The 19,343-nt window shown below is 37.6% G+C and overlaps 1 protein-coding gene across 1 annotated transcript in view; it reads left to right on the forward strand.

Annotated features, from left to right (window-relative positions):
- Window positions 1-436: 436 nt before the first annotated feature.
- The window catches only part of LAMA2 (laminin subunit alpha 2), a 288,465-nt gene continuing 269,558 nt past the window's right edge, over window positions 437-19,343 (forward strand). The window contains exons 1-2 of the mRNA XM_026070008.1: window positions 437-527; window positions 4,512-4,624. Coding sequence (XP_025925793.1) covers window positions 437-527; window positions 4,512-4,624 — 204 coding nt within the window. The remainder of the gene's footprint in view (window positions 528-4,511; window positions 4,625-19,343) is intronic.

Here is a 19,343-nt window from a genome sequence, read left to right on the forward strand (position 1 = left end):
GGTTTGGTMGTGAAAAAAAAAAATTATAATGCTTTGAATGTTTCCTTACCTTACTTTCTCCCCTGGCATTCTGCTGTTGTTTCAGATACAGCCAGAAGATACCRATTTAAATTTTAGAGGGGAATGAGGAGGAAATCACCAGTATGAATGGTTTTATTCTGGTGTCTAAGTTCTAGATTCTAAAACAAAGTTGTTGGTACTTCTCTGTTCTTTATTACTTCCATAACTGTTGAAAACTAAGCCTTTTGCTTTAATGCCATATGGGTTTTGAAAATTTCTGATTGTGCTACAAAATTCATCTTGGTCTCCCTTCTGTTGTTTCTGTTTATGATTTTATTTTTTTATTTTGTTTGCAGGCTTGTTTCCCGCAGTGCTGAACCTGGCTGCTAATGCTCTCATCACAACCAATGCTACCTGCGGAGAAAAAGGCCAGGAAATGTACTGCAAACTTGTTGAACATGTTCCTGGACAGCCTGCCAGGAACCCTCAGTGCCGTATTTGTGATCAAAGGAGTAGGGTTCCACATCGTATGTGTGCCATTTTGTTCATTTCATTTTGTTCATATTTTTTCTAAGGTTACAGACATTAAGGGATTTTAAGACCAACTGACTGGTTGTGGAGGAGAGGTTAAAAAAAACAAACTATAGATCATGTGAAACATCTGTCTTGTTCTTTTTAAATAAGGTTACCTGTCTCTTTCATTAGTTTTTCAAAATCTGTTATCTGTTGAGTATATGCCTCGAACTGAAGCTTCTAATTTGGAAACTTAAAGTGGAGCAACTAAATTCAGATCTAGGAGAGCTAAGTATTTACAGCTGTTGTTGAATTCTCTTGGTATATGATCATCATGACTGAAAAACAGATTACTTTTACCTTCATACCTACATGGAGAAATTGAACGTTTTGGCCAGTCTAATTAACATCTGAAATTTCAGTTTAGGGGTAACTCCAGTTTTACTTCATTGTGTCCTGGGATATTTTTCTTCTTAGTTTGATGTTAATTCAGTTTCACTGAATCAGCAAAAATAGATAAGATAATGGAACACTACATGGTTTAATTGCTTATACTTTTATGTTAAAACTGGTCTTTGCTAACAGTGACTAGCAACAAGCAAAATCAGTTTTCACGTATGAATTTGTTATCCTCTGGTTCGGAATGTATGTTTCTAACCAGTTAAGAATAGTAAGAAAGATTAGAAGTAAGAAATGATTGTACAAGTATGACCTTTCAGTGAAAGATGTAAATAGCATTAACTTCGCCATTTTTTGTGTGTGGGTACATTGGCACTGCAAAATGGTAGAGCAGTGGAGAGACACTTGATACAGCTCTTAATTGAAGATATGYAGTGTTGTAAGCAGCTTAGACTCAGAATCATGGAGTTTCATGAAGACAATTTCTAATTTTTTGGTCATTTCCCTGTAAACTCTATCTCAGATATATTTATGCTTCACTACTGCACGTGCTTAGAGCCGCAAAAAAAAAGAAGACATCTAATCTATCCACTAGCTCCAGAGAGAAAGAGCTAACTATGGCTGTATCTTCCCAGACAAAACTTTGTTTAGCCTCTCCTTAGAAATATCCTTCCTAGGCCATCTGTCCTAGAGTTATTCTTCTCATTACAGAACTTTTTTTTCCCCTCCTAATAGTTAATCTGTGTCTTCCTTGCTGAAATTCAAGTACGTTATCTTTTTCCCTAACCTCAGTGAATACAAGGAGTAGATTATTCCCATTCTCTTTACAAAGATCTTTTACTTAGTTGAGAGTTGTTAGTAGTGCTCTGCCTAGTTTCTACCCTAAGCTATCCCAGTTCTTTCATTCTTCTCACAGGCTGTGTTTTCTAGAATTCTTAATTATGCAAATTGCTTTTCTATGAATTCTCTGTAGAGGTTTTAATCATTATTAAAATTCACCTGAGCTCTTAACAGCACCGAGTAGAGATGAAGGTTTGCTTCAGAATGGACAGATTATATTCCTGGTTATATATTCTGCTTAGATATTTCCCTTTCTTAATGATGTGACACTATTTAGAGATGTTTAGCCAGTGCTCCATTATAATCCCCAGATGCTTTTATGCCAAATGGCTACTTATCCAGTTGTTCCCCATCCTGAATTTGGGCAGCTCATTATAATTGCCTGAGTATAGACTACTTCATTTGTCTGAACTCAGTTGAAACCTGTTTTTTTCCCCAAGACAGTTTTCCAGATTTTGATGTCTTCTTTATTACTAGTAACCATTGCCTTCTGAGGAAAGGTCGTATGATTTTATTGTAACGATATAAGCATTCAAAGATACGTTCCATTATAGTGGTAGCTGTCATTCGGAGAAGCTTTCAGGGCTTTTCAGAAACATTTAGACTTGCAGAAACACTGTGCAACAGATTCTCTTTATAGATGGGGTTTTAGAGGTGCATGCAAGCTTTTTTCTGCCAATTTTATTTAATTCACAAAGCAAATCTGAAACAGAGCTGGATTACTTTGTCCCTGTGTCCTGCCTATGATACTAGATAGCGTGGACTCATTTATATATATGTATGTATATATGTGTGTGTGCGTGCATACACACACACACATATATATATAAAAAACCCACCTGAATACTTTGTATCTGTGCTTCTCCCCACTCCTACCCTCATACAAAATTGAATCTGCCTGGCTTCAGAATGCCTTTTGTTGCCAGCCACATCTCATTTTAAGGTTTTGAAATGTTCATTTGGCAGAAGGAAGTGCTTTATTTAAATAGAGATGGCTCATTAATAAGAGAACCATGTAATGTAACCAGACTTTAAATGATCCCCCTGGAATGTGCGAGTCTGCTGTTCCTCCCCTTAATTACTGTAGTAGGAAATGAACACAAATTCCCTGGTTAATCACATGTGAGCGCAAATTAAAGAGCACAGTTTGATGGGCTCACTCTATAAGTTCTCCCCCTTATCATCCATCAGCAAGATTGGTCCTTGAACTGCATTTGCAATCCAGTTCTTCTTGCAAATGTTATATTATTTTCTTTCCCTTTTTAAATAGGGAAAACATGCCAGCAATTAATCAGTGTTTTCAAATTAATTATGATTAAACTTGCATAATGGTGATTACAGTTAATTGTAAATTCATCTCCCAGCCCGCCTTCTCATGACATACCTTTATATTAATTTCACCTGAAGAGACTTACCTCAAAATTTCCAATTACACAGCTTCTGTGTACACAATCACGCAGGAGCTYTGAGTTTGATTTGCAGGTGATTTTTGCTAGTACTCATTCAAAGTCAAGGTTTGTAAAGATGATCAGAGCTGTGAGAATTGACAATATGTAAAGTGTGGGTGTTTTCTTTGTTTTTCTCTTCAGTATAAGGATAATGCCACTAATAACACCACTTATATCACCAGTATTCTAACTTGCAAATGTTGGTGCCCACTAATGCCACTGAATAATCTGATATTTAAATAATTTTTTTAGCATTTTCAATTTTGAGGGCTGATGCCTTTCCTCACTCCCACAAAGCACTTTAATTGTATCTTAATGTTCAGACATTCTGTCTTTCCTTAATGAACTAGGACTTCTGTCCTCCACAGGTGGCTGATGTAGTAAGTAACAGAGACAAGGACTATCAATCTGGCTGACTGATTTAAATAATAATCAGAATAACAAGTAAATTAATCAGTTCATGAATTAATTCTTTGGAATTGTAGGACTAACTAGTAATAAAGCATTTTTCAGTTTTATATAAAGAAAATCTGTCATTTTAGGAAGCCATTCTTAATAAGAGGGGTAGAGTTCCTCCTGCCTTTTTATATTCTCTTACACKCCTGCAAACAGAACCTGGGTCTAAGTAGCCTACTATATTTGAATTAACTTTTGGTTATTTTCCCCATAATGTACAGTCTTGCTCTAGGCAATTAGGGACTTCAAAATATATGAGACTAGATCCTTTGTATCCTTTAAAATTGAGGTTATGGTATTCTCCAGTTTATACAGGAGAAGAACAAGAATTGGCCAAAAAAAGTCCTAGAGATTTGACTAAATGCAGTCTAAGTATTTCCCTGTGTGCTTAGAAATGGCTTAGAAATTCAAGTACTAGTATTACTGTAATTCTGGTTTCCCTGCAAGTCAGATCTCACGTTCCTGATTTGTTGTTTGCAGTACAACATTTAATCATTTAATGATTTCACAGTACTTGAAATTTTTATTTGGAAGATCACAGGAAGTGCTCATACAATTTGATTTAGATGCCTACATTTTCTATACAATCAGTGGGGCCTCCAAGTGTTTTTAATTAGGTGCTCTGAACCGCCTTTTGGATCCTAACCAAGATTAGACAGCTAACATTAGATGAGTGTCTTAGTAGGCACAAGACTGCAACCCAAGAGTAAAGGAAAAATAAATTTCCTGTTTTTTATGTTACTGTGATACCTCATTAGTTCTATAATTGTTTTTGAATCTAGATTTTAAATCTAAAACCATTTAGATCTCCTAATAATTCTGAATTATGTTTATGTGTTTCTACTGCTCTAACAGAACGACATCCGATAACAAATGCAATTGATGGCAAGAACACTTGGTGGCAAAGTCCTAGTATCCAGAATGGGATTGAATATCATTATGTGACCATTACATTGGACCTTAAACAGGTAGACTTCTCCTGTCTGTTTGTTTCTGCAAAGGCTTGCTTTCTTACACAATAGTTCATTTGCATTATTTTCCTCTATGCTCTGTGTTGCTTTTGTATCATGAAGTCACTGTCAGATTCTTCTATAGCTTTTGGCTGTTCATATGGATAATGCTGACTGTGATCTATTCATTGTAACATAAGGTACCAAATTAAAAATAGTTCATATGCACATTTATGAAGTAATATTTTAAATTATTTTAAATATAACATTTTCAGGATTTTTTCATCATACCTTCTGGTTTGGCTCTTTAAAGCCAAATAAAAGATGGTTTAAAGGGAAAAATTAAAGTTTATGTTTACAATATTGTTCTTTACTGTTTCAGTAACATACTACTATACACTCAAACAATATAATCTTTAGCTCTGCTGGGGATAGGTGCACATGCAGTGGGTTATTTTGAGGGAGAACCTGGAGAGTAAAGGGAGGAGTTTGGCTAACAAGGTCCTTAAATAAATTGCTTCTCATTACTGAAATCTCTGCTTGAGAGCTGTAGTTTTACAGAATACGGTTATTTGATGCTTACAAAAATGCTAGATAAATTCCAGGTGTATAAGCAAGAGGATTTGAGGGCTGAAGGAAAATTATTTCTATTTTTATTATGCTAAGGTAAATACAGAACAACTATCTGGTGTCAAAGTTATTCATCATGTTATTAAACTTGATCATCTTGATATTCAATTAACTAGATAATCAAGAAATTTTTTTGTTTTCCTCTTAAAATTGTCTCTTGTCTATATTGGTCTGCAACTTGAATGAGGCAAAGGAGACATAATCTGTTTTCCTGGTGTAATGAAAAAAGGGAAAGCCCCTTTTTCTGCCTCTTTAGAGAGGGAGCTTCCTTTCCACCTCCTCTTTCCTCTGTGATCTGTTCACTGAGATAGAAGCTCAAGAACAGTGCATCCCAATGAGCAAGAAGTTAAGCAAAGGGGGCAGGAGACCGGCATGGATGAACAAGGGCAAAACTGAAACAGAAGAAGGAAGTGTAACAGAAGGTGGAAGCAGGGAAAGGGAGGAATATAGGGATGTCATCTGAGTATGCAGGGATAGGACTAGGAATACCAAGGCACATTTGGAGTTTAATCTGGCAAGGGATGTCAAGGACAGTAAGAAGAGCTTCTTTAAATACATGACTAACAAAAGGAAGACTAGGGAAAATGTGGGCCTGCTGCTAAATGGGGTAGGGGCCCTGGTGACGAAGGACGCAGAGAAGGCACAGATACTGAATGCCATCTCTGCTTCAGTCTTTACTGCTAAGACCAGCTCTCAGGAATCCCAGGCTCTGGAGACCAGGGAGAAAGTCTGGAGAAAAGACGACTTTCCCTTGGTGGAGGAGGATCGGATTAGAGATCATTTAGGCAAACTTGACATCCAGAAGTCCATGGGCCCTGATGGGATGCACCCATGAGTGCTGAGGGAGATGGCGGATGTTATTGCTGGACCACTCTCCATCATCCAAAGGTCATGGAGAACAGGAGAGGTGTCTGAGGACTGGAAGAAAGCCAATGTCACTCCAGTCTTCAAAAAGGGCAAGAAAGAGGACCCAGGGAACTTACGGACCAGTCAGCCTCACCTCGATCCTTGGAAAGGTGATGGAACGGCTCATCCTGGATGCTATCTSCAAGCATGTGAAGGATAAGAAGGTGATGAGGAGTAGTCAGCATGGCTTCACCAAGGGGAAATCATGCTTAACCAACCTGATAGCCTTCTGTGATGGAATGACTGGCTGGGTAGATGAGGGGAGAGCAGTGGATGTTGTCTGCCTTGACTTCAGCAAGGCTTTCAACACCATCTCCCATAACATAGAGCTCATAGGCAAGCTCAGGAAGTGTGGGCTAGATGAGTGGCCAGTGAGGTGGATTGAGAACTGGCTGAATGGCAGAGCTCAGAGTGTTGTGATCAGTGGCGCAAAGTCTAGTTGGAGGCCAGTAGCTAGCGGTGTTCCCCAGGGGTCAATACTGGTTCGGATCTTGTTCAACTTCTTCATCAGTGACCTGGATGAAGGGACAGAATGCACCCCCAGCAAGTTTGCTGATGATACAAAACTGGGAGGAGTGGYGGATACSCCAGAGGGCTGTGCTGCCATTCAGAGAGACCTGGAGAGGCTGGAGGGGTGGGTGGAGAGGAACCTCATGAAATTCAACCAAAGGAAGTGCAGGGTCCTGCACCTAAGGGGAAATAACRCCCTGCACCAGTAGAGGCTGGGGGCTGACTTGCTGGAAAGCAGCTCCACAGAGAAGGACCTGRGAGTGCTGGTGCACAACAAGTTGACCATGAGCCAGCAGTGTGCCGTGTGGTCAAGAAGGCCAATGGTATCCTGGGSTGCATCAGGAAGAGTGTTGCCAGCAGGTGGAGGGAGGTGATCCTCCCCCTCTACTTGGTCCTGGTGAGGCCACATCTGGAGAACTGTGTCCAGTTGTGGGCTCCCCAGTACAAGCGAGACACAGGTACTGGAGTGAGTCCAGCGAAGGGCTTCTAAGATGATTAGTGGACTGGAGCATCTCTCTTATGAGGAAAGGCTGAGAGAGCTGGGCCTGTTCAGCCTCAAGAAGAGAATACTGACGGGCAATCTTATCAATGTGTATAAGTATCTGAAGGGAGGGTGTAAAGAGGATGGGCCCAGACTCTYTTCAGTGGTGCCCAGCAAAAGGACAAGAGGCAACGGGCACAAACTGAAATGCAGGAGGTTCCATCTGAACATGAGGAAAAGCTTTTTTACTGTGAGGACTGAGCCCTGGAACATGTTGCCCAGAGAGGCTGTGAAGTCTCCAGCCTTGGAGATACTTGAAAGCCATCTGGACACAGTGCTGGGCAACATGCTGTAGGTGACCCTGCTTGAGCAGGGGGGTTGGACTAGATGGTCTCCAGAGATCCTTTCCAACCTCAGTCATTCTGTGATACTTTTCTGTTTCAATGTATTATTATTGGTTTATAACTTCCACCTGGAACCTGACTGCCCTTATCTTCCTTTCTTTCTTCTCATTTATTCCTCCTTAAAGAGGACAACAGCTGATTATCACTTACAGAGACTTGAATAAAGTATAGCTTGTTAGAAAATAAAATGAAAATAAAGGCAGGATGTGTAGGTGTCCACGTATGCAAATACACACACACAGAATTGTTTATAAGAGGTCATAGTCTTAATTTTAGTCCAGAATTCAGAAGTTCTGTGAAGTTTATCAAAGAGTACAATGCTTGCATTTCTAGTTTTTGYCTTTTGTTTCTTGAAAACAAACTGTCATCTAAATTATCTAAAGATAAACATGCTTGTTAAGTACCTTTTGTCATTGGCACTGGAGTACTTGGAGGGTGCTAGACATGGTCTCTTACTCCTTTGTACCTGAAAGAACGTCTGAATCCTAAAAGAATTACTCAAATTCTGACTTTGGAGCCCACATTGTCATGATTCATGAGAGTCATAAATCCAGGTATTTGTCCTCATATCTGTAACAGTGTTCCATGTGCGTTTCTCTTGCAGTCAGTGAGACTAAACCTTTTTAAGAAGGCTTGAGTTAAAACTTGTTAAGGGACAGGTGGTTAATTTAAAATGTTCATTTGAACTTTCAGAATTATTAGCTGGTTTGCCAATACAACAAGTGATTGTCTCTCTTGTTGGCTATGGCTTATTAATATGTAAATAGCTCTCATGCATTAGAACTAAATTAGCATCCTTGTTTCTCATTGCCCCAGAGATTTTACTTGTGTAGTTGTTTAGGCCAGGTCCACTAAACTGGAACATTGCAATTTCTGTTTTTTCTGTTGTTTCAGTATCTAGATTGTCTTAATAAATAACCGAATGTGTGTACTTCCTAAAGTTTGTTTTTTTTAATATCCTGAAAGCTAGCAACTACAGAGTTTATGACTATATTAAAGAATGAGTACAGATTGTTCAAATGTATTTAAAAGGTTTCTTTGTGTGCCAGCTGACAGCAAACTGACAATACAGCACTAGCTGTTACGTGGGTTTGTTTTATTTTGGTTTTTGGTTTCTGTTTTTTTAAGTGAGACGGGACTCAAGTTCTTTCCCATGTTGTCCTGCTTACTGTTCAAAGAAAGATTAGCAGTCCTTTCCACAGGACTAATGCTGATATGGTCTCCTTGTAGCAAGTATATTGCAACTTGCTTGGCTTCTAGAATGTTCAGTATGTCTTGCTAATAAGAAATAGAGTTGTTTGGGTTTTGAGGAGTATTAGAAAATTTTTGTTTGCATGTTATTTTGTATATACAGCACTGTAGGCTTTAATAAAGTAGTTGGTAAAACCTGAGATTTCTCCTCCAGCTGGAAGTACGTAGTAGCGAATGGAGGAAGGTCAGAAGAAATCTTTGAGACCTCACTGAAAAAAATACTGTTCTTTACCTTTGGCTTATATGAGATTCAGTAATTGCTATGTTTGTGTTGATATAGTCTTGCTTCAGTACAAAAATGCTTAACGTCTTTTTGTTAGATGGAGATAAATGACAAATCTACAAGTAATGGACTAAATTGCAGTAATGCATTAGTTTGTGTGTTATTACTGGTAATTATGACAGTACATGGAATGCTTTTAGCATATTCTAATTTTGTGAAAAAATCAGAAAAATAATTACAATTCCTTCATTTAATAATGCTTGACCTTTGGGGGCATTTACATATTTTTACTTTATTGTGCAGTATGATCATAAAAATGCTGTACAGTAGTTAGCAATAACTAATAAACTGTTTGAAGAAGTGAAATCTCTTTTACTTAGAAGGAACCAACAGATTATCGGTCAGGTTGGAAAAATGCAGAGGTTTCCTTCACACACACATTTGAGATGTCATTTAAAGCACTTTTATCTGTAATGAAGGCTAGGCTTCTAATTCACTAAGATACCTTTGACATTTGTACCCCTTGAAGAAGTTATGAGTTAAAAGCTGGGACTATTGGGCTCTGAGCATCTTTGCTAATTTATGCTTTGCTCTTAACCCTTCAGTTTTTTAGAGTTTAGCCATTTCTAAAATCATTGTGTCTTAGCTATTACAAAAGAGTATTCTGCAGTACCATCCATAGGTATACACCTGAAATTATTTTTTACAGTGCTTTTCATCCAACTAGTGCATAGGAAGTCAAAATATGAATGCAGATTTATTTGGTAGAAGTCCCCCTGTTATGTACATGGACTGCTCAGATAAACTTAAATCAAGGTTAAAACTGAGAAGCTGAGTTGCCCTGGTTTCTGAAAGTGGAACTACAGATCTGATTTCAACAGGGTAGGTCCATCAGTGTGCTAGATCATTGCATCTATGAAGTGTTCTCGAATTATAAAGAGAATGGGTCTGCTGTTCTGCATCTTTTGCTCCTGCTGGTTGTGCAGGAACTGTGGGTTTGGCCTTAAGAATGATGGGATAGTTCAAGTGCAACAGAAGTAATTCAGGTCCAGTGAGTGCAACTTTTAGGAGGATAGGAAATAAGCCTTCTCTTATTTATAAGCTCCTTCTCTTCAAAAAACTATGTTCTTTTGTTAAGTGCAGAGAAAGGACTTAGCAAAACAGAAATGCATGGACTTCCAGGGAGAACATATTCCCCATACTCATGCTATCCCAAATCCTCAAGTGGTTTAATGCTTTCACATTGTTGTGGAAGATTAGCAGAGTATCTTTAAAGAAAATTGGCAAATACACAGGAAAACCAGTTGACTGTCTGAGGTGAGGTGGTCAGCCCATCTGTTTCTGGTTTCCACACACATCAGGACACTTTTATTAACAAATTCCCTGCTGTTGCAGGAAACTAGGACATTAGCAGTATCCTTGATACTGCAAGGATATTTATGTCAGGAGCATATTTATGTGGTTAGGCGCTTTATATTTTTTAAAGGGTGCTGGAATATTTTATGTGACTTGTAGCATTTGTGGAGCTCAGATGGAGCCAGAGTTGATGCTTTGGCAGTAACTTCTGGACTTAATATCTACAACTTAATTTTCAGAGATTGTGTGCAGGTAATCCTTTCCAGACATATATTACTAAAGAGGATAGATCTTTCTAAAGAAGCTAAAACTCCTCAGAACCTCCTGAGGTTTGGTTCAAGAGTAAGAATCGCTAAGTTATGTAGTCATTTTCCCTGTAAAGCTACTGCAGTTCATTAAGTGCTGGTTGTGTCCAATTTCTTCACCTCTCCTCCTCCCCTCTGCCCCGCCCCGAAGAGGGAAGAAAAAAGGATTCTGAAAATTTGTGTGTTTTGAGTCTGGATAGAAATCACTGCAGTCCCACTCTCTCTTCTCCTGAAGTGCATTTCAATGCTTTTTAGAATATAAGCTTTTAGAATCATGAACTTTACTATTTGAGGGGTACATGTAATACTTTGGGAAGTGGCATTTCTGACACTATGTAGAGAACTGAATAAGTGGAAGTAGGAAAAGAATGCTTGACTTTCTCAGAAGCATTTTGAAAAACATTTATGAAAAATAGACATCAATACTATGCTTATGTTAAGTCATTATTTTGTAATTGTGTTGCCCAGATATAATCCAGATGGAGGATTTTTCAACTGTTCTTTTTTTCCTTTGTTATTTGATTCACTTGAATGCCTATGAGCAGAAACACACAGACACACAGACACAGACACACACACAGACACACACACACATTTCATCTTTCTTAGCTCTTCCTGTTAACGATAGTGCCAGGAAGATTAAAAGAATTGCAAAACTGAATGTTGTGCGTTTCTTTTTGCTTTATCTACACAAGATTGCATAACTAAGAGGCTCTGTGGCAAAAGACAGACATGATAGAACTAGGCAACTGTGACAAGCTGAATGGAGAAATTAAGGCTAGGACATGAAAACAGGATAGGACTCAAACTGGTGTTATAAAAGCTCAGTGTGGCAGTCTGTGGGAAGAGCTCAAAAGGGAAAATAAACCCTCCTGTTAATGAAAGGAAACAAAGAATTTGTGTGTGTGTGTGTGTGTGTGTGTGCACATTCATCTCCAAATTGAAAAAAGTTCATTAGGGAGGAAGAGTTCCATGCAAAATACTTCTTTTGACTCCTTGCTGTTATGGGTAGGCAACTGTAAACGTCAGAAATAACATATAGTACACTCTTGAAAGTAGCATTTCACAGCTGAGTTATGGATACCACATGCAAAAAAATAGACTATGAGTCATCATTTTAGTAGCTTTATGCTACTTGATTTTAAAAAAAAAAGGCTTGAATTTTGGGTTGCATGCAATACATGATGTGTTTATATATCTGCTGCTGTGCTGAAGACTGACTGACATGCATAATGTGAAATATGACCTCTGTTGAACACTTGGGTGAAATTTGAAACCAACTGAGGAAAAAATATGGATATTGATACTTGGTTGTGTCTGCATTAGCAAAGAATGTGGCACAATGGAAGAGGACTTCTGTTTGTTGATGCTGAGGACCCAGCCTCCACACTGTCCACTTGTCAGGAGATGTACTTTGAACTGACTCTGTTCTGGACCGTGGGGTGAATGTCCATTAGCAGTTCAAATGAATCAGGTGTGCTTCTGAGCATAATCTCCTGGTTTAGTTTTATCTGAATGCAGTTTGTGAGCTCCAAGATCTATTCATGATGTGAACCAAAGCATGCTAAATTAGGACAGTCAGGAGATACACTTCAAAAGCATGCTCCTTGTTTGAACAAAAAAGCTAATGTGGATGTGCCCTTGCAAGCTTTGCATCTGAACAGAGTCCAGATTTTGCRTAAAGCCTATCAAATGCTGGGTACACAAAAGTGGTGGTGTTCCCCCATGACTTAGGGCAATATTGCTGACTTGTGTTTGGAGAGAAGAAACCTCCTATGAAGAGACCTTGTTTGTCATTTGTTCCTTAGCTTTGCCAGTAAGACTCTGCTGTGTTGATAGCTGTTTGAAGGAAACATTTACAGCTGTCAGATCCCTTGATGCACAACATTAGCCAGATCTCTTGCAGGAGCACAGCTCTTTTTCAGAGCTCATCACTGTCACACAGCAGCAGAGATCCCATGTTTGTTTACCAAGGATAACATGAGGCCAGTGTGACTAGTACAGTCATATAGAACCACGTTGAAGATGTTGTCCATATGTGTGGCCAGAATGAGACAGGTTACTTGTCCCTGATACATTTGCCTTAAGGAATGGCTGTTTTTAATGAAAGATTGTGTGAGCAGTTAAATTCTAATTTTCATCACCAGTTCTCTGCCCACATTTGGCAGTCTTTTCCCTCCCTTCTAAGATTTGATTGTGAAGGTTACAGAAAGATTGCTGTAGGAGGGATTGGGTTGGAATACTTGTGTAATCTCGAAAATAAATCTCTTTCCTGACTAGCCATTTCTTTGTGTTTCTAGTAAGTGAGATTGTTTCACTGTCCCTGTCCAAAGCTAGACTGAAAATACACATTCTAGGAATTGTGTCATATTGCAAATTAAGTGGCAGAGACTATGAATTTGTTGAGTCTGCATCCCTGTCCAATCTGTTTTCTTCTTGAAGGAGAAATAGCTGGGTTTTTGAGTCTTGACCGCTTAGTAGTTGTGGGATGATTTGGCATTCTGGAACCATATCCCTGTTGTCTGGTTTCAGAAGCTAATGGAACATGTTGTGCAGACCTGTGTCTGCCCAGCTGAGCTGTGCAGTTAGATCTGGTTAGACTAATGCTTTAAGGATTGACTTAAGTTTCTCTTACAGCCACAGTGAATTAAAGTGTAAATTGGATGGTAGGATACTTCAGAACAACACTGCTTCTTTGAATATAGGTTTATAGTTTTTTGTTTTAACTGATAATAGTTAACCAAAGAGCAGCCACAGAATCAGAACCAGTTGTGCCACACAACCATATTGAAATAGCTTTTACACACTAGCCACACAGTGGTACAGAAAATATTCATATATATTGCTAGGGAATCTTTGATTTTCATGTTATATTTTCTTTTCTCTGGAGAATAAAAGATGTTTTCCAGTGGAAAAAAATTACAGATAGATTGCCACRAAGAACTTCTGACATCAAATATCAGAACAGCTAAAGGAACTAACAGAAGGTTCATGACACTGTTTAGTCTTGTGATACAAGAACCAGATTAGTAAAATTTAATACTGGTTGGTCTTCACATACTAAACTTGTAAACATATTGTCCAAACATTTTGCTTAGGTTTATGGTTGGTATTTTCTTTTTCTCTTCTGCTAACAATTCTGTGCTTTAAATGTTTGAGACACTTTTGTAGAAGTTTCTGTAAAGACAAAGCTAGTGGCTTTACTTTGTCCCCAAACCAGAAAGTAACCTCATAGAAATTAAAATAAATCCAAACTATGAAGCATCTCGCCAGCAAATGTCAGTCTGTTTTGTCCATCTTCTCAAATGTCTAAAGAGAGAAATGTGAACAGAAGCAAACACTGCGGTTTCATGATTACTTTCACCTGTCCTGCATGCCCCCAGCCTGGCTAAACATTCTTATATCCCTTGATCTGGCACTAACACTTGATGCAGCCATTTAGTGAACCAGATCAGTTCCTTGAGCTGGCTGAAAACTAGTCTTGTTTTTTGGAGGGATAGGCTTCTGCCAGATCAATTTTCTAATTTGCCTTGCTGTGTGAGTTTTAATGTTAGCATGAGGGAGGAGCCAGGAACATACTTCTGGAGGTGGAAGGGAAGTCAGTTCCACCCCTCTCAGGAGCAGCTGGCATGCCGTGTTGACTTCAACTGATTGGAAAACTTGAATGTATAAAATACTAATCGGTGAGCTTGGGGGACTGTGGGATACAGTGCATGCCTGCAGCCTAGAGTTGTCATCCTGAATATTTTAGTATTTCTTGCACACAAATCATTCTGATTTAAAATAATGTAAATATCTGAGAATACAAAGCATTTAATTATCTCCAAAAATCCCAAGGCCAGTTCTCAGGCTCAGTTATACCTAACTGGCAAAGGACTGTTAAAGTGAAAGCCCTAAAAAGATGTAAATAAACCAAGAAAATGAGACCATGGAACTAATGTAAAAAAGAATGATGTCTGTTCTGTTCTGTTGAAGTTCTCAGCCAATTTTTGCACTTGTAACTGGATGCTTAGTTATAAAACCGTTTTATTTATTTATTTATTTATTTGGTTGCCTTTACAGACTTGAATCTGAACATTTTAATAATTCTCTTCCATTTCTTCAGGTTCGTAATGTGCTGTTAATAGAATAACTGGATATCTATAGGATGAAAAAAAGCATGCTTTGCAATTATGACATTCTTTTTAACTAAAGCCAAACCATTGGAGTTGAAGTTATTTTAATGAAGTGATTTGAAAAAAAATAAACAGCACATAAATATACCAGTGATGACTTATAGCACACATGCCTAGGAAACATAATTATTAGTAATCAAGAAAACAAACAGAACCATAGTAAATATTTTGATACYACAGTGAACACTTTTAAGAACTACCTGGTTTATATATATTAGCAAGTATACTTCGTATCATGTAGATTTCCACCTTTGTGAAAATCCGTTGGGCTTTCTCTTTGTGTGAAAGAGAGAACATGCTTGAACAGAATGTATGCATGTTGGTGGCAGATGTTATCCAGGGCTCAGTTCTTTTCTCATAATTAAGCTTCCCATATTCATATCATTCAGACGAAAGCCTAAAGAAAAATGAATGACCTTTGTCTTTAGCCAAGGGTCAAGAGTGCACAACTATGCCAGCCGTAACTCCAGTAGAACCTCTTGCATTCAGCTTTTAGGTGTTCTAATAAATAGGTGTTAGTAACGTTACTCAAGCTGACTTTTCTGCAGCACCAAAAAAGAATGTTTTTCTTGGGTGGAGTAGTAATACAACACATCCTGAAATGCTAGGAAGCCATTATAGTCCTGAAAGATCGGTTGTAATACCTACCATATACAGTGTTGCTAGGTTAAGTAGTTGTGTTAGCAATAAATCTCCACAGGCTTATTTTGCCCAGTCTTTACAGACTCTAACTTTATTGCTCCGTGCCTTGTCAGAAAGATTTCTAAAAGTAAACTATTCCTTTCAGCTTCATATCTTAATACACACCTACAAAGATTAAAAAAAATTTCAAGAATTTACAGTTTTTCTTTCTGAGATTATTTGCCTTAAATTTTGCCTAGATGTCTACAATAAATATACATACCATTTTTCCTTTTCCAATTTTGGCTGTTACCGGAAGTGCTATTCACCTTTCCATCCTTCGGCAAGTAGTTTCAAGTAGAGGTCCTAAATACTCTATTTTAGCTTCCAAATCCTGAATAGCACACGGTGATACATTTCGACATGACTATGAGGCTTTCTTCTGATTTTGTATTATTGGCAATTCTGGTACTGAAGAGAGTCATAGAGTCTGGAAGACTGGTGGCATGACAAATACTGGGATCAATGGAGGCTGGGTCTTGAACAGATTTTTCTCGCTGAGAAAATGTCATGAGTGAGTAGTTTGTAGTGAATCAAAAGCTAACTTTAAAAAAAATCACTTGCAGCTGATGCTGGTCATGAAATATAATAGTGCTGCTGTTGAGCTAGCTGTTTATCACAGAATTATTATTAAAATGTAAGGTCTATGCTAAAGTTGAAAGAATTCATTGGGCAACAAGATTCAGTGGTAGGCAAGATCAGTATAAAAGCTAATGGTGACAAAAAGCAGAATATGTATTAACAGATCCATTATTCATTGACCAAGTTGCTTTTTTGGTAATGTTCTGTGCATGAGTTAAGATTTAGGGGAGTAGGAGCAATTTGTAATAGCAAGAAGGCACTTTGCTATATGAATGGCGTGTAGCTCTTCACACGATTGTACCAATGCTGATACAATGATTTGATGAAATATGCTTGAGGTTGTTTTTAATTGTCTTTTGTTTAAGCCGATAGCAGGATGTAACAGTATTTGTTCAAATGTCAGTATATGCCAGAGGGTAAAATACTGCTACTCTTAATAACATGCATAGTAGGCCAAAGCTTGGTCAAGAGCACTGAATCTGACTTATCAGCGGTTTTTTCTCATCCCTACAGTGGTCTAGATTTGTTGGCAGATCTTAAGCTGCTCTAAGAAAAAGTAATAATCGTAATAAAGTAAATGTTTAAACAGAACTTGGGGCTGTGTAAAGTCATCCCTTGTTAATTGAATAATGAAGAATGAATGTATATATTCCTTCCACAATAAAAAAAAATGTATCGATGGCAAAATTATTCTTTCTGCTTCATGAAGGCCATGTGCAGCAGGACACATGCTCTGTGGAAGCACTTAGATATTACCTTTTCAGTGATGTGGTTTAGATGGTCAGTAAAAACACCCATTAATGTATTCTTTTTGTTTGATTTGGACTCATGTGGTGTAAGTGCCTGAACAAGCTTGGAGAAGGGTATGTATTGCATCTTTCCAGCTATAAAACATGGCAAAACAGAGCCTTGGTCTATTCTTACACAGAACGTACCACTTCATGATGAAGAATACTTTTCTCTTGGTTGTGAGTCCTAAAGTATTATGTTTTCTAATTATTCATAAGAAAATTCTATTTGTAAAAGGGGAGCATGAGATAGAAGCATATAAGAAAAAATTATCCATCTCAAAATTCACTTTATATATTTCATATATCCCCTGCTGTGCCATACGGCAACGTATCCATGGCTAAAGAAGTCTTGAGGACAATTAAAAAAATATTAAGAACCAAAAATTTAAATGATTACCTGAACATGAATACACTACTTTGATCTGGAAATCAGACTGAATATCTCATTTCTTTTCCATTTTCTTCTTTGCTTGTATATGTTTTTGAAATTTCCAAAGTTTACTGACATGAGGCAGGTTAGAAACTCTACCAGAGTTTTTTTTTCAATCTTTTTAATCACTTCGATGTTCAGTTAAAGAAATGAAGCATGATATGTGGAAGAAACTGAAAAAAGCTTAAAATATTTTTGAGAAATCTTTTTTTTTTGATTGGAAAGTTTACATCACTACTTTATTCATATTCTCATTGTTCAAGTTGTTCATATTATACAGTATTCCCACTCTGAGATGGAGAGAACCTTGAGCCTATTTATTCCTATTCAGATGGAATGGGAATGGGAATAAATTAGCACGTGCCTATTTCATGCTTGGAGCAATGATCTTTCCTCAAAGAGCTTACAATCAAAATCCCAGATCCTGAAGATGATGCTTTTTATTATAGACTATATATGGTATGCTCTGGTAAAGCATGTACTTCTACAGAGAACTCTCAAAGTACAAGTTCACTGGCAGGGAAATATTAAAGTTTTTAATGTCAGTAATGTAGAAGTTGCTCTGTGCTAGTAATACAGCTGTTTCAGATGTGTTTGTATCCCTCTCTACAAGGTGGGTAACAGATGGATGTCACCTCAGACTAAAAACAAGTATTTATTTGTGTGCTGTGTACTATTTAGCACTGTGCTGAAAAGTACAGAAACTATAACATTGAAAAAGGTCTTTAAACTTCACATTCGTAAGACAGTTTAGTGCTGCATGAATTTGTGGTCACTTGTACAAAAAGCAAATTTGAACAACTTCTTAAAAAAAGAAAGTATTCTGTAGAAAAAACAGGTTCCTAATACCTCACAGGTATTATTTATTCTGATGTCTGGCTAAATAGCTTTCTTTTATATATATAAATATTAATATTATCATTATGGAAATAAAACAAAAAAAAGATTTGATGTGAGTCTAGAATATGTGAGGAGATTTACAGTGGTTTTTAAATGTTTAGGTTTTGAGGTTAGTGCATTCCAGAGCTTTTAAATGGAGTTTAAAAAATTGTCTGTGAAGTTATTTGATTCTCAGGCTAGAGGAACACACAGGTCACACTGAAACACAGCAGTTGAGAGGACATCGTGTGGAAACCTCACTGAAGGAAATGAGAATGCTCTGTTTACACTGGGGACTCACTACTGGACTAGACCCAGGCTGAACATCAATTTTTGAATCAAGCAAAAAAAAATGTATTTAATAATTTTGGAGTTTTGGCACCAAAATAGAAGAAGAACCTTTCTGTTCTTCTCTCCTGTTGTCTAGATTTGAAGAAGAAAGGTTTGAATATTGGCATTCTCATCARTTTTCCCTTCCTCACCACACTCTCTCTCCATGGAAGGAAGTGATTACTCTTTGGAAATAAAGAAGAAAGTAATTGCTTTCTCCCATTTTTTAAAAGTGTGATGAAAGGAATTACTGACTTTAGCCCTCAGTTCTGGTGTACACTAGACCAATGGTGAGCAGCAAATATAGTCAAGAGAAAGCAGCTATTCCTTTTCAGGCCTCCACAAACAACTGACAGTGGGCAATGGAGAAAACCAACAGAGAAAATTGCAAAGAACAGCATTGGCATTGCCAGGAACTTTACAGGTACTGACTCCCTCCATTTAGCTTAATGTACCTTAGGTATTTCAACAGCTGGACAACTTGAGAGTTTTGCAGTTATTTGACATTTTATAAAGTGCACAGTTTTAATAAACTTTGCTTTTAAATGTTAAAAAAATGACATAAGTTATAATCATTTTTTACTTATAACATGAGCGAAAGTTGAGAGGTATCAATAAAGAATCTATTTTTCTCAAGAAGAAGAAAATGTTTTTAAAGGAACCTTAGCCTCTTTAGGAGTTATATACAGGGTAGGGAGAAAGTTGAGATTGTTCTTTTTCATGGAGGCATTTTTAAACTGTTGTTTAAAATACATATTGAAGATTACAGTTTTGCTGGTATTAACTGAAGGGGACTGAGCTTT

This window comes from Apteryx rowi, unplaced genomic scaffold, assembly GCF_003343035.1.
Source record: "Apteryx rowi isolate R43461 unplaced genomic scaffold, aptRow1 scaffold_301, whole genome shotgun sequence".
Classification (NCBI taxonomy): domain Eukaryota; kingdom Metazoa; phylum Chordata; class Aves; order Apterygiformes; family Apterygidae; genus Apteryx; species Apteryx rowi.